This window comes from Narcine bancroftii, chromosome 11 (assembly GCF_036971445.1).
Source record: "Narcine bancroftii isolate sNarBan1 chromosome 11, sNarBan1.hap1, whole genome shotgun sequence".
NCBI classification, from domain to species: domain Eukaryota; kingdom Metazoa; phylum Chordata; class Chondrichthyes; order Torpediniformes; family Narcinidae; genus Narcine; species Narcine bancroftii.
The window spans coordinates 9,763,756-9,778,100 of record NC_091479.1 but is presented as its reverse complement, the minus strand read 5'-3'; the positions used below and the strand labels follow the sequence as shown (position 1 = coordinate 9,778,100).

Below are 14,345 nucleotides of genomic sequence, written 5' to 3'. Positions count from 1 at the left end.
CTAATAATAATTAAATAAATAGAGGGGGAAAAAATGCAGTAATCGCATGCTCCTTTAACCCCAACACAAAAGACTAGGCAAATCAATTCAGCCCTCTCAAATAGAGGATTTAAAGGTCGTCATTTTGAGGGATTGGGAGGACATGCCAACATGGATCCAGTACCGGGCAACAAGCAAGGGTTAATTAACAACTCTTGTGGATCAGTGACCATTAAATAGCAATAATCCGCCATTACTCTTTGCCACTTCTTTCTCAGCTATATGCCGCTTTCAATTACAACTGAAGGCATGATATTAGAGAATATATTGCTGCAACCTAGCCGTCTTCTTTATTTCCAGGAGCCAAGCCGGTACATATACTGCTGGTTTTACCGCCAAACTTAATTTCTGAACCAATATCTGAATATCTTTTGGGATGTCAGCAGTGCATCTGAGATGTTAATTCAGGTGAATGCCAAAGTTATCATGAAGTTTTTCTTTGAAGGAAGGCATTTTCTTTGTGTTCTCAATTAACATTTTCCCTCAACGAAAATGATCAAATCAGACTGAGTGGCATTTCATATTAAACTCACCTTAACTTGAATTGTATGAGGGAAGAGCAAAAATTTTTTTTAAATGTAGACTGCAGCTTGCAGTTCTCCACCAAAGAGAAGTACTTCAAGAACTTCATAAACTCAAGATTTGAAAAATGTCTGATGTCTCTGTAATTTAATTTATATATTAATATTTTCATACTCACATTTGAAAGTTCACTGGAAAGATCCATGTCAGGCCCCAGTTTGGGACTTTCTGATGGAGATGGTTCTTGCACAGAAACAATGGGTGTCACTTCCACTTTTGTATCCTCTGACAGGCAGACTACATCTTTTTCTCGCTCACTTGTGTCTGCCTCTTGCTGCCAGGACTTGTCTTGAACATTATCAGGCTGCACTGGATCAGTCGACATGTTTGCTGTATGCTAATGTAACATAATGCTTATTACAAGATGTTTCAGTTGGTCTGCAATTATTCAAAACACGACTACTATATTGATCAAAATACAAAGATCTCTTGGCCCAACTCTCCAGAGTTAATGCTGTACCAAGACAATTTGGATTTGTTTCCAATTAAAAACTAATTAGATTAGAAGCACCTTGTAACTGGGGAGATTTTGTTGCAGTTTGTAAAAGAGAAGGCAGCTGTACAGGAAAGTACTTACATGTAAAATAATACCTCTGTATAATAGAATCAATTAAAACACCCTGGCTGTGGAGTACACCCTATTCTTATCCAAGAATGGATTTGTAGGCTTGATAATGGGGTAATGTCAAATACAAAATCTGGTCCAAGGACCTCAGATGAGAAAAGCCAGATTAAGGAAGCAAGGAAAAATGCCTAATTCCTTTTATTTGCGTGGAGACTGAAGGTTAAGCAGTTTAAAGCACATCACAATAAAAAATGCAAGAACACTAAAAAGACTGGGAGGGGTAACCAAGATCTGTGTTTTAAAGGTGCATATTGTAAACAGAAAAGATGGGGATGGGGCTCCAGGAAGTAATTCTTCAGTTTAGTCTTCTATTTATGGATTCTCACCTACCTGCCAATACCCAAAAGCCCAACATCTTTGTTGGAATAGGAAAGTTTACAGCCAGAGTGCTAGATCTGCAGCCTATCACATCTACAATCCACAATCTCCTATAATCTGGTCTTTGGAACCCTATTTATTTTGTCTGATAACACACCATTATATCCTTTTTAATTATTTTATGGCTTGATTACTTGGAAAAGACCTCTCAGCGATAATGAATATCCATTCAATCAAAATATCAAAAACATAAATTTACAAGTCATCAGGTTTATTTGAGACTGATAAAGGTCATTAGCTCTACATCCCAAGTCAATATTTAAGTGTATAAACTGCTTTGGGCATCTTTTGAAACATGACGACTACTCACTGTTATCCAATGCTTAAGATTATTAACCATTAAATTAACATGAACTATATGATCACTGAAGTTTGGTCTATCAGTACTGAGAAATACAACACTTTCTGCTTTGCTCTTCGTGCCAGTTTCAAATGCTCTGGGCTCATATTTTTGAGCATGTGTGACTGACTACCTCTTCAATCAAAGTTTTAGCCCCAAATGTGTAATACAAATAAAATAACAGTCATTTGACCATTTAGTAGCTGAAGGTTGGATGCACATGCATGCACTAACCTTGGAGCCAAACTATCCTCTGAAGTAAATCACCAAGCAAAAGGGGGAAACTTTAAGAGCCAAGAATTTAAACATTCATAATATCCAACAGAAAATGTCAATTTAATAGAAATGTATAGTCTCTTGGGCTCTTGAAATGTTCCCCATTTCTGAGTGAATTACTGATTTACGATCCATACCAGACATAGGATTTCCCATCAGTGCAAGCCATTTCTTCTTAAACCTGCAATAATCTCATCACAGTCAACGATTCTTTTCTGTAACTGCCTCTACTCATTAAAGACACGAAGCAAACAGAGAAATGATGACAGGCAAGGAGCAAACTTGCGAGCCCTGAAACAATTTGAAGACGCAATACAACCAGACCTCAAGTTGGATGCATTGCACAGTTAGTCTCAACTCCTCGCCCCAAGCTGTGCCAGTAAAATTTTCTAGGGATGACCCCAATAGTTTATTTTTAATCCGCAGCAAATTGTTTATGTCAAGTAAGATATTGAAAGGAAAAAATGAAGATGGGCAGGGTATGACATTGAAAAATCAGCACAGTTTGAAAACTAACAATGTAAATACATCTCTAGTTATGTTATCTTTTTAAATCAGAAATTTGCATTTCAACAGTGTTGGAACAAGGATATAAGTGCACAAATATGTGAAAGATGAGTGCTTTTGCAGTTAGCATTCAAGCAGAAAACAGTCAATCTCTAAAACTAGAATGATCTATTTTCTGGTGCATTCCATTGTGCCCAAGTCATGTCTCCATCTTGCGCCTCTGTCCTCCTGAAGGAACATTTACTTTCTTCCTGCACTTTGTCTCTATGTCTGACTACTAAGCCAGGGCCTAATACCTTTCATTTCACAAGGCTCCTCTTTATTAGCTTGCTGCATCCAAGTTTATTTTATGCTGCCCCCAAAGTCTAATCACATCACCAAAATGATGGTTTGTCTCTCCTTCACACTTCTACAGAAGTTATTTTCTTTTGGTGGATTCTTCATTCCTTGTTACTCCTTCAATTGTTACACATTCCTTCTTCTCCAAGGCTTTGTAAATTATCAAACGCAAAAAATATATAATCAACAATTGTACTTTTCAACAAAGATCAGATTTTCCTACCAGAAGGTATTATGTCATCACAGTTGGAAGCAATATGCAGATGACATATTATAAATCAGTGCAGGCCTTGCCTGTACAATGTAGGCAGAATGTCACAGGGGATCAACTTGTATAAACAAAGTGAATTTTTTAAAAAAAAACTTGTGTTGCAATGTAAATTCTTCTCACATTAAAATCTGCCTTTAGAAATTCATTGCAAAAACTTAATCTGAATTTAGCATTTTCAACAAATAAATATTCACGTTTTGTTGGTATCTTTAAAGAAAACTATCTACTCAGTTCACAATTGTAATAATTTAATTGAATGATGTAATGATGTAATAAACTGCTCGAACAGTTTTATTGAATCCAAATGTTAATCATAGAATCATTAATCTATAGATCAAAAATAGACAATTGTGTCCACAGGGATTAAAAAAAATCTTTCAGTCCTATTCCACTACACAACTTTTAATCCATAGCCTTGGAAGTTATGGCACTTCAAATAATGAAGGAATTAATGTTTCTGCCTCAATCCTTCTAGACCAACTATCACTCTCTCTTTTCCTTGTACCTGAAATGTATGCCATTAGTTATTCATCTCTGCAGTAAGGCAAATGAGTCCATATCCAAGCCTCTCAATCTTATACATTTCAATTAAAAACTTCTCTCAGCTTTTGGTCCAGAAAAATAACCCAGGCTATCTCATCTTCTTTCAAGAATCAAATTCTTCTGACCCTGGCAAATGACTATGCTTGGTCTGATGTCTCAATCTTCTGATATCTTTTTATTCAACTGATGAAAGCCTGCCCTGATGGAGTGAATCTGCTCTGTGCTTCAGGTTTCTTGTTGTGAACCTTTATTTTCAGATGGAAGCGTGGAAATGTCAAGGACCGGATGGGTGAGAACATTTGTCTCTCAGACGTTGAGTACTCTTGTGAATGAGTGAACAGTGGCCTGGAGTTTGGCATCTGAGCACAATTTAAATACAAGCATATTCTGTATTCTGCAGCTCAATTACCAAAGTTCAGCTACTCTTGGTACTGTTCCAAGGAATTCTGAACAATACCCCACTCTGATGGGAAAACTGTCGGCGGGGAGATGCAGTATTGTGGCAAAAGTGTGGCCAAATACTGCTCTAACTCCATCTACAGTAGAATCCCCATTATCAGGCACCTATGGGGATCATGGATGTCAGGTATATGAATTTTCCTTTTAACTGAGATACACACTTACAATGCCTAATTAATCTTTGGCTTGGCTTCGCGGACGAAGATTTATGGAGGTGGTAAAAAGTCCACGTCAGCTGCAGGCTCGTTTGTGGCTGACAAGTCCGATGCGGGACAAGCAGACACGGTTGCAGGGGAAAATTGGTTGGTTGGGGTTGGGTGTTGGGTTTTTCCTCCTTTGCCTTTTGTCAGTGAGGTGGGCTCTGCGGTCTTCTTCAAAGGAGGTTGCTGCCTGCCAAACTGTGAGGCGCCAAGATGCACGGTTTGAGGCGTTATCAGCCCACTGGCGGTGGTCAATGTGGCAGGCACCAAGAGATTTCTTTAGGCAGTCCTTGTACCTTTTCTTTGGTGCACCTCTGTCACGGTGGCCAGTGGAGAGCTCGCCATATAACATTAATACACATGCATTAATTAATACACATGCATTAAAAATACACAGTTTAAAAGATAAAAGACAGTACAAAATGTAAAGTAATTTGAAAAAAAAATCAGCATTGAACTCTTTAAATCTGTAAAATTCACTTTAATTACCAAAACTTACAAAATTTAAATTTGAGTTCTGGTCGCTGGCACTATGACAGCCATTATGTTAACCGTGCTACCATCATTATTAACTCCCCCCCCCCCCCACCAAGTTTACAAAAAAAGCTTTACTAATATACCCAATAAAGACTCTAACGGGACAGATATAGGGAGACACTTTGGGGGAGCCTGCCAGGCGGCGAGTGTCATCAACCGGCTCTTCATCTTGGGTGCTGCCATTTTTTATTTAAATTCAACTATATTTGATTCTTCTGCGGGCGGGGCATGATCAGAGCACTCCACTGGCTGAATCTTTGCTCCCAGGGGGTTGTGTGTTCCTTAGGAGCGCATTTACTTTTACAATTTTAAATTTTTATTTATTTTACATTCTATATGTTTTATTTCCTTGATGGTTGTTTGGGTTTCTGTTTGATTGAATTCCAGATAATGGGGACTCTACTGTATAAGTTTGCAGAAGACAGCTCTGTTGTAGGCCAGATCTCTCATAATGACAAGATGGCGTACAGAAAGGAGAGAAAAGTCTAGTGGCATGGTGTCCAGAGAACAATGTTTCCCCCTTATCAACAAAATGAACTGGTCATTAACTTCAGGATATGGGATGGAGCACACTCCCCAATCTCTATCAAAAAAAGGTTTTTAGATGCAAATATCTGTCCTCATCCAGTCGCATTGATGCTATGGTTAAGAAAGTGCACCAATGCCTCGACTTGCTCACAAGCTTAAGGAAATGTGGCATCTCCCTCATATCCCTTTCCAATTTTCTATAGACTAAAACCAAGATACATCCAACTTGATCCAGAAGCCAGAGAAAGTACACATGACCATAAACAAAAGAATTAAAATATCTCAGGCAATGACAGAGCTTCATTTTGACATTGGTCTTCACAGACACCGACTCGTTATTTTGAGATGCTTGCCATCATGAAACAAATGCAGGCTGGAGACAAATTTCTGTGTCCTGCTGTATAGGAAGAATGTGCTCCAATATCCCTACGAGTTGATGAATTCCAAGGCCAAAGTGAGGTTAAAACACTTGCTACATGATCTGTACCTACATCAGGATTGTCATGGTATTCAAGCTTTGGCCCAACATGTTTTAATGGGACTTCTATCTCCAATTTCATATAATTCACCTGCATCTTCCCTCTTATCTGTTCTCCCCCAAATTCATCACCTTACAATTGTACTTAATATTTAAACAATGAATAAAATATTGTTGACTATTCATGTCATCGCACGTTAGTGATGAATCAATAATAATGACGCCACATGATTGAGATGCATCATAAATATAAATTAGTTTATGAACAAGTTGATAGAGGATGTGGATGATAATTCAATAAAACCAATTAAAGCAACTCAGCAGAAAATGAATAATAGCTCAAAATGCAACCACCAGTATGGAAAATCAGTCAGAACATTCAAACGAGTGGTCACTTCCATAAATTTGACAAGAACACAATTCCTTCAACAACATTTCGGGCACAAGCTCCCTCATTACAATAGACTACACTTGAGTAGCTTCCAGACCACTATGTCCTTGCCTGGAGGGGAAATGCATTAAAATTACGCAAGTATCCCCAACAAAGTGCTTCTTCTTCAAGAGCCAATCAAAGAAAATCTGAAAAACACATTCAAGCAACAAGCTATATGGAAATAGTGAGACCAACTTCCAAAATTGGTAGCCAATAAGTACCCTTCAGTGTCTATGCACATCACAGCTTTATCTTCAAGGCTTTTGATGCTAGCAATCCAGCACAAATGCTTTTACTTCCCTCTCTATTTCCACAAGAGCTAAAACCAGGATACAAGGTTGTTTTATATTTCATACCTTGATGGGACAACACGAAAGGTCTATTCATTTAATGGCCATTTATTTTCAAGATTTCACAGATAACTTGAATACAGCTAAACATTTTTTAGATAGCAGCATACCTTACAGCCGTCCATAGAAGTATCTTCAGTTTGGTTGTTTAATTTTTCTGGGGTATCGACAACACTATCAGAACAGGGATTGGTTTGTTCAAATCCTAGTTCTCCATTCTGTGTCCCTGAGAGTCCATTGTCCTTATCAATGTCATCCTTAAGGCTCAGATACATTGTCCCCGAGGTCTTACCACTAGCATTAGCAGCCATGGTGGCAGAACGCGACCGAGTCGTTCTTCCACGCTGCACCGTCTCCCATCCTTCAGTATCTTTCCTGCCTATAAGAAAGTGAGGAAAGGGAATAGTCTGCAAAAGAGTGTGTTGATCTCGAGCACCGTGATCTAAAAACAGATTGCTTTGGAGAATGGCAAATATCAAGTTTCCACCCATGAATATTGCAAGGTCACAAGTCTCATGCGTACAATTAGTAGCAATCTTTTTTTTAAGCAACAGGGTAATGTTTTATTAACTTCGGTAGGAAGTGAGGTGAACAGGCATCAATCATCACCATCTCCATTTTACCCCTAGATAATTTTACCACTATGAACCACATTGACCAAAATACACACACACACATTTCCCTCTTGAATATACACAGTGTCATTTTCTCCCCTTTCTCCCCCCTTCTTCCTTCCCACCCCCCTCCCCACCCACTCAACGTTCAACATATACGATACATTAAACAAGGTCATCACACAATGAAAATAAACAAGAAATTTGTGTCATCTACTTCTACACACTGGGTCGTCTTCTTCTCATTCTGTCATTTTAGGGGGTGGAGGTCCGCGGTAGGCCCTCTCTGTTGTGTTCCATGTACGGTTCCCAAATTTGTTTGAATACTGTGATGTTATTTCTTAAATTATATGTTATTTTTTCCAATGGAATACATTTATTCATTTCTATGTCCCATTGCTGTACTCTCAGGCTCTCTTCTGATTTCCAGGTTGACATTATACATTTTTTTGCTACATCATAAATCTTTTTTGTGCTCTTATGTTGGACACTTATGTTTCAAGTGTCCAAAGAGTTATTTTCAACAGGAAGGTAAGATACATAAGAATCATTGAGGAATTCTTGCCTACACTATGAATCATGACCCAAAGAAAGAAAGAAATTAATAATGTACAAAAATTAAGACTTGCTTTGAATATTTTGACTGAGCCAAATTAAAATTTTTAGATATATTCTCCTGTCTTGTCCACTGGCAACAATGGTACACAAAAAAAATTATTAACACAACTGAAAAGGAAAAACTAGTCGACTACCTCATTACAGAAAAGATGTCGAACCATACTGAGGGTGCAAAGGAGATTTACCAGCATGTTGCCTGGATTGGAAAATAAGTCTCACGAGGTGAAGCTAGCAGAGCCGGGGCTTTTCTCTTTGGAGAAAAAGATGAGGGGTGAGTTAAGAGATCCACAAGATTATGAGAGGCATGGTTAAAGTAGACAGTCGGGACATTTTTTTCACTCCAGGGTGGAAGCAGCTGTACAAGGTGAGAAGAAGGTGGAGGGTTATGGTCATTGTGCAGGTAGGTGGGACTAGAGAGGAGTGTTTGGTTCGGTGCGGACTAGAAGGGCCTAATGGCCTGTTTCCGTGCTGTAATTGTTATGTTATAAGTGAAGGGAGGAAAGTTTAGGGGAGACATGAGGAGTAAGATTTTTTTTAAAAACTCAGTGTTGTGGGTGTCTGGAATACATTACCAGGGAATACAATAGGGGCATTTAGGAGACTCTTAGACAGGCACATGCATGAAAGAAAAATAGAGGGTTATGAGATAGGGAAGGGTTTAGTTTTTTTTGGTTGGAATATATGGGTCGGCACAACATCATGGGCCAAAGGGCCTGCACTGTGCTGCAGTGTTCTATTTATTACACCAATGGATAATGTAAAATCCTCATCTTAGACTGAAGCTCAAGGCACTAAAACTCCTTCAGGCTAGAAGGGTCCAGGATTGTTCATGCAAAAAATATCTAAAGATGCATTAAGTTAGTGGTTCTCAACCTTTTTCTTTCCACCCACATCCCACTTTAAATCATCCTTAGGCCATCAGTGCTCTGTGATCAGTAAAGGGATTGCTTAAGGTGGAATGTAAGTGGAAAGTAAAAGTGTGAAGACCACTGTTTTAATCGTCCCTCATTGACTCGTTATGTGCAGGGTTTCATAACTCCAAAGGAAATGGGCCAATGACAATTTTTCTCAAGCAAAATATTTCAGTAACAATTGGTTCTAGAGCAGTGGTTGTCAACCTTCCCTTCCCACTCACATACCAACTTAAGCAATCCCTTACTAATCACAGAGCACCGATGCTTTAAATAAAAGGCAGAAAAAAAGGGAATGAGAAATAAAGAGGAAGAACAATGCTAGATCAGTGTGATAAAAGCAGGAGAAACAAAACAGCACAGAAGCTGGTGTTATGGGTTATATTAGTATGGATATGGATAAATAGGTCTTTAAAATGGATAGATTGAGGGGGGTTTAGTGTAGGTCACTTCACAAACAGAGAAACACTTCATAGATACATATTATTTAAAATGCAAGCGCTTTGCTGAAGCTACATGTTGAGGTTCCAGTTGGCTTTGCAGAAGCAATGAAGAGCACTAATCTATTGTGATGGGCAATAAAGTCCAGGCTCAGAAGTACTGACAAGATCTTTCAAAGATTGGGTTTGGAGCCTTGGGAGAGGTTTTTCCCCCTCCCCCCCTCTACTTGCAAAAACCAGATTCTTGAGTGAGAGAGAGAGAGAGAGAAAGAGAGAGAGAGAGAGAGAGAGAGAGAGAGAGAGAGAGAGTGAGTGTGGGTATGGCAGGCTTGTTGAAAGATCTCATTTTGAAGACAGGTTGTGAGTTCTTAATTCAGCCTGTTCAAAACCCTGCACTACTTACAAGAAGAAATGGCTGGCTATTTTTTCTCCTGAAATAAGAGGAACTCTGTGGTGACCTGGATGAAGAGGTTATCATTGGGTAAACCCATGATGGGGAAAGTTTCTTTGGCATGACACCGAAGTGACTGATTGGAGAAAATCAGTTTGTATGTGTTCCAACGAGCAACAAATATCTCTCTGAAACCAACAAGAACCTTCCTGAGCAGTAACCATTTAACTTTAAGGACCAGAGCCTGGTGAAGATTCATAAATGTTAAATTCTGTGCACGGTATAAGAATTGCCTGAATTTGGAGAAGTGAGAAGTGTACAATTGGACTGTGAAATAAAGAACTTTCCTAAACATATACACGTTACATACACATGTGCTGAGAATTAGAAGGGGATTAAGTTAGGTTAAGTTAATAGTAATAAGTTGAAGTTTGATCTTGTTATTATGTTTAAAGAAAATTAAAAGCAACTTTTGTTTAAGTGAATTTCTATTGCTGCTGGGTTTTGGAATCCTCTAGGCTTGTAACACTGGAAATTTGAAATTTAGAAAAAATGGCTGGGAATGTCAGTCAGCATATATGGGAAAGAAGCAATTTGACCATTTCAGGATGATGAACTTTCATTAAAAATGGCTACCACAGTTCTGATATAAAGTTAGTTATCAGAAAATATTACCCCCTGATATTTAATGGCATTCAGCATTTGGTTTCAAGAGCAATAATGTGCAGGTTCAGAAGATGAGCTGTTCTTCTCCTGCACTGGACATTATTGGAAGTAGCCATTTAAACAGAAAGCTTAGGGTGGCAGCAAGGTAGAGAATTACAGTGACAAACACTGGAAGAATGACGCTTGAAAATTAAGTGGAAGTGCTCTCCTCCAAAGCAGAGGAGACCACATCAGGAATATCAAATTAATTATGTAGGCGTATCTGAATCCAGATAGCTCAATGTGTTATAGCTAGAAATAAGATCAACAGATAAAGTAAGTAAATAATTATTGGAGTTCTATTATCCTTCAATTAAATTTCAATATAAAAGAGAAAAAAAAAGAACATTTTTGAACTCCACATTTCTTAAGGTTATATAATTGACCCTTGCCCAGAAAAAGTACCTTTCACTCATCCTCAACGGTATGGTGAGCTTTACTCAAGTAAGGTGCTTTGATGAGCCAGGATTTTCTCGGATTTTTCTTTTTTTAAAGACATTATGATGATAACTTACCATTTGAGTGCAATCTGATCTGCCGTGAAGATTTATGAATATGTTTCGGAGTCGCAGCAGTGGTTGCACTTGGTCCGTTAGCCTTTACTTTGTCTGCCCAACTGACGCCTGCTGGAGCAAGACGAGCTGCTACCAAGGCTGGAGGAACTGTCCTAAAGTGAAAATACCATGATTCAGATGCAAACCACGAGGAGAAACCGTCTCAAGCAGAGTAATCGGTAAATACAAAAAGATTGTTTAATTAAAAAAATGTAGAAGTCGATCCCGACAATTTAAACCCATGCCGTTCAATTACACCCAAATTAACCCACAATCCTGTACATTTTGAAGGACGGGAGGAACTGGATCACTCAGAGGAAACCCACACAGACACAGGGAGAACGTACAAACTCTTTACAGACAGTGCCGCATCTGAACCCGGGTCGCTGGCGCTATAATAGTGTCACACTAACCGCTACCCTAACTATGCTGTTAAAACTAGGATTCTCAACTTGGCTTGGCAGAAATTGATCTTTCTGTACTGTCTTCAAAATAAACAACTCCCTTCTTTGCGAGGTCAAAATTATGCAAGGTATTGTATGTGCGATCTCGCCAAAGGAAGTTGAAGCAAGACTTCATAGTCTATACTTATTTTCAATTCCTAGCTGTTTAGTGACACTGGATGCAGAGGTGAACAGTTGTTTAAATTCCATATAAATCCACATGTCAATAACAGTTGGCATTTACGGTCCACTTTGATAATCAATAGCCATTTCCTGAGGTAATCCTATTACAAAATAACCGATGTATTGAACTAACTCTTCTACAGTCTTCAACCACAGTAAGTTGTAAACATCCTTCAGTGGCAATATGTTTAATAAATTAAAACGAGTCCCATATAATTGACATTAGTGGAGGATGAACCTATATTTAAAAGAATTTAAGATTTTATTATGAATAAGATGAAATTTACAACAGAACAAAGACAAGTGTTAAATAAATGGATTTACTTCTTCAAAGATTACTGTATACGCTTGAGTAATCGACAAATCTTTGGACCAATTTTTCGGGTTAAATTTGGATGGAGGAGAGATCGAATTTTACACAGGTAAGTATCTGCTCTAATGGCCTGGACCAGGTGGTGAGTCCACATTTGGGGCATCAGGAGCTCAGATAGGTGGCTGGGGCCTAGGCGAGAGTCTGTGGCCGAGCATCAGGGGCTCGGATGGGCGGGCAGCCGGGCGATTTAGGGGCATCAGGAGCTCCGGTGATTGGGTGGCCGGGGCAAGGATCTGCGGTGGGGGGGATTGAGAGCATGGATGGATTGGCAGGGTCAACTATTGCACGGTGTCGACAGTTACGAGTATATACTGTAATTCTGTGAATCCTGTGAGCATCTTTTGACAGCAATATTATTTAAAAATGTTTTAATTCAAATAAAACGATTAAAAAGTTCAAGTTAAAATAACCATCAACACCATTAATCATAGCATGGATTCTTTGTCACAACAAAATCAGGTATCACCTGATTTTTCCCTCCTATTTTTGTCTGAAGATATGTGTTAATTGTGTATTTCTTTACTTGATGAGGAACTTTTATAAATATATTAATTCATATGACAGGTACCAGAGAAAAAGTGAAGAGTTTCTACATTCGAGACACCTTGGTCAAATCAATGGCACAAAGTTCTGTTCGAAATGCATTTCAACATAAAGGAACACTCAGTTGTCACCAATACCATCAGACAAAAATCAATAGAACACCACTACTTTACAGCATCATTAATTTAACCCAGTGTCAGAAGATTGCAGGTCAGGCTTCTCTCCAAGTACTGAAACCAAAATCTAAATGACTCCCCATTCCAGAAACTTTTAGAGAAAAGGCAGGTTTGTGTGTTCAAATAAGCTACAACATAACATTGCAATTGGAAAAGGAGGAAATTCTTCTCATGTCCTGGCTGACATTCTTTTCTCAGCAGATGGGACAAAAAGCTTATCACATTATATGCATTGGCTGGAACTTTTAAATAGCTTACATCGATTACATTTTAAAATATTAGAAATGAATTGCTCTGGGATCTCATAATAAAATAGTGTTACATAGTTAATTTACTCACAATTTTTCTAAAGTTTAGATATACAGCAGGCCCTTAACTCAATTACACCCCCGGTACATTTTTGAAGGGTGGGAGGAAACCAGAGCCCCTGAGGAAAACCCACATAGACATATGGAGAACGTAAAAACTCCTTACAGACAGCGTGGGATTCGAACCCTGATCGCCGGTGCTTTAACAGCGTAGCACTAACTGTGCGGCCCCTATAGAATGTACAGACTACAGCATGCCATACAAGCTAAACTCTGAAGAATCCATCATTGGACCTGGAAATATAACTAACTTGTATTTCATGGGAAGGATGTACTGTATCACGTTTAATATTTCTCAACGTGCAAAAAGCAAAACCTGAGGTAAAAACGTTGCTTACATGGCATTAGGAGCTCCAAAATTTAAACTTCTTCGAGCATTCGAGGTGGTGCAAATTCTATCTGCTGGTGGACTTGGCATAACGTGTCTTCCTGGTGACATTTTCCTCACTTCCCAAGCTAAAGATGTGGGTCTGCAACAGGCAAAACAAAAGCCAGAACTTGAAGGTTCAAGATGCACCTGTCACCCGAATACATGCAGTGTCCGTGTGCAATAAGAATATGGAGACAAGAGAGAAGGAATAATAAAAATTCGCCAAGGTATACTAAAACTGAAACTGGTGGAAACCATGACTAGCAGACACTGTGATTGTTATCAAAACACAGAAATGCTGGAGGACCTCAGCTGATCTTGCAACATCCAAAGCAGCTATAGATACATTACAGATGTTTCAGGCCTGAGCTCTTCCTTCAGAAATAGTTTCAAATAATGAATCCAAAAGGATGGACTGCAAAATTTAAAACTAGCGATTAATAAATATGATCATGAATTCTTGAGATAGATAGTTGTGGAGAACAGAATGGACTTGTTGATGCATCTGGCTCCTTATTAAATAAGAAAGAAGCTCATAAGCAAAGATGAAGTATGTTTAGAAAAGGATCATCTGGAAGCTAAGCACTAATAAAAATTGCTTGGATTGAACAGTTGTATTTATTTTCTATAAATTGTATGTAAACACTATAAATCGAATTTTATACAATAACAACTCCAGTCCATCATACAGATATATTGCATCCACTGAGTAGATAACATCAATAAACGAAACGCTGAAAATCCTACCGTTGTGAATTTCTGGTCGTCCAT

The 14,345-nt window shown here is 38.6% G+C and overlaps 1 protein-coding gene across 3 annotated transcripts in view; it reads right to left on the bottom strand.

Annotated features, from left to right (window-relative positions):
* Positions 1-14,345, bottom strand: part of LOC138745470 (tetraspanin-3-like) — a 437,564-nt gene that overhangs the window by 185,563 nt on the left and 237,656 nt on the right. For all 3 annotated transcript variants that reach the window (XM_069902530.1, XM_069902529.1, XM_069902532.1), the window contains exons 12-15: positions 13,543-13,674; positions 11,080-11,231; positions 6,996-7,264; positions 740-958 (exon numbers count right to left, since the gene is read on the bottom strand). In XM_069902530.1, the coding sequence (XP_069758631.1) occupies positions 740-958; positions 6,996-7,264; positions 11,080-11,231; positions 13,543-13,674 (772 nt within the window). The remainder of the gene's footprint in view (positions 1-739; positions 959-6,995; positions 7,265-11,079; positions 11,232-13,542; positions 13,675-14,345) is intronic.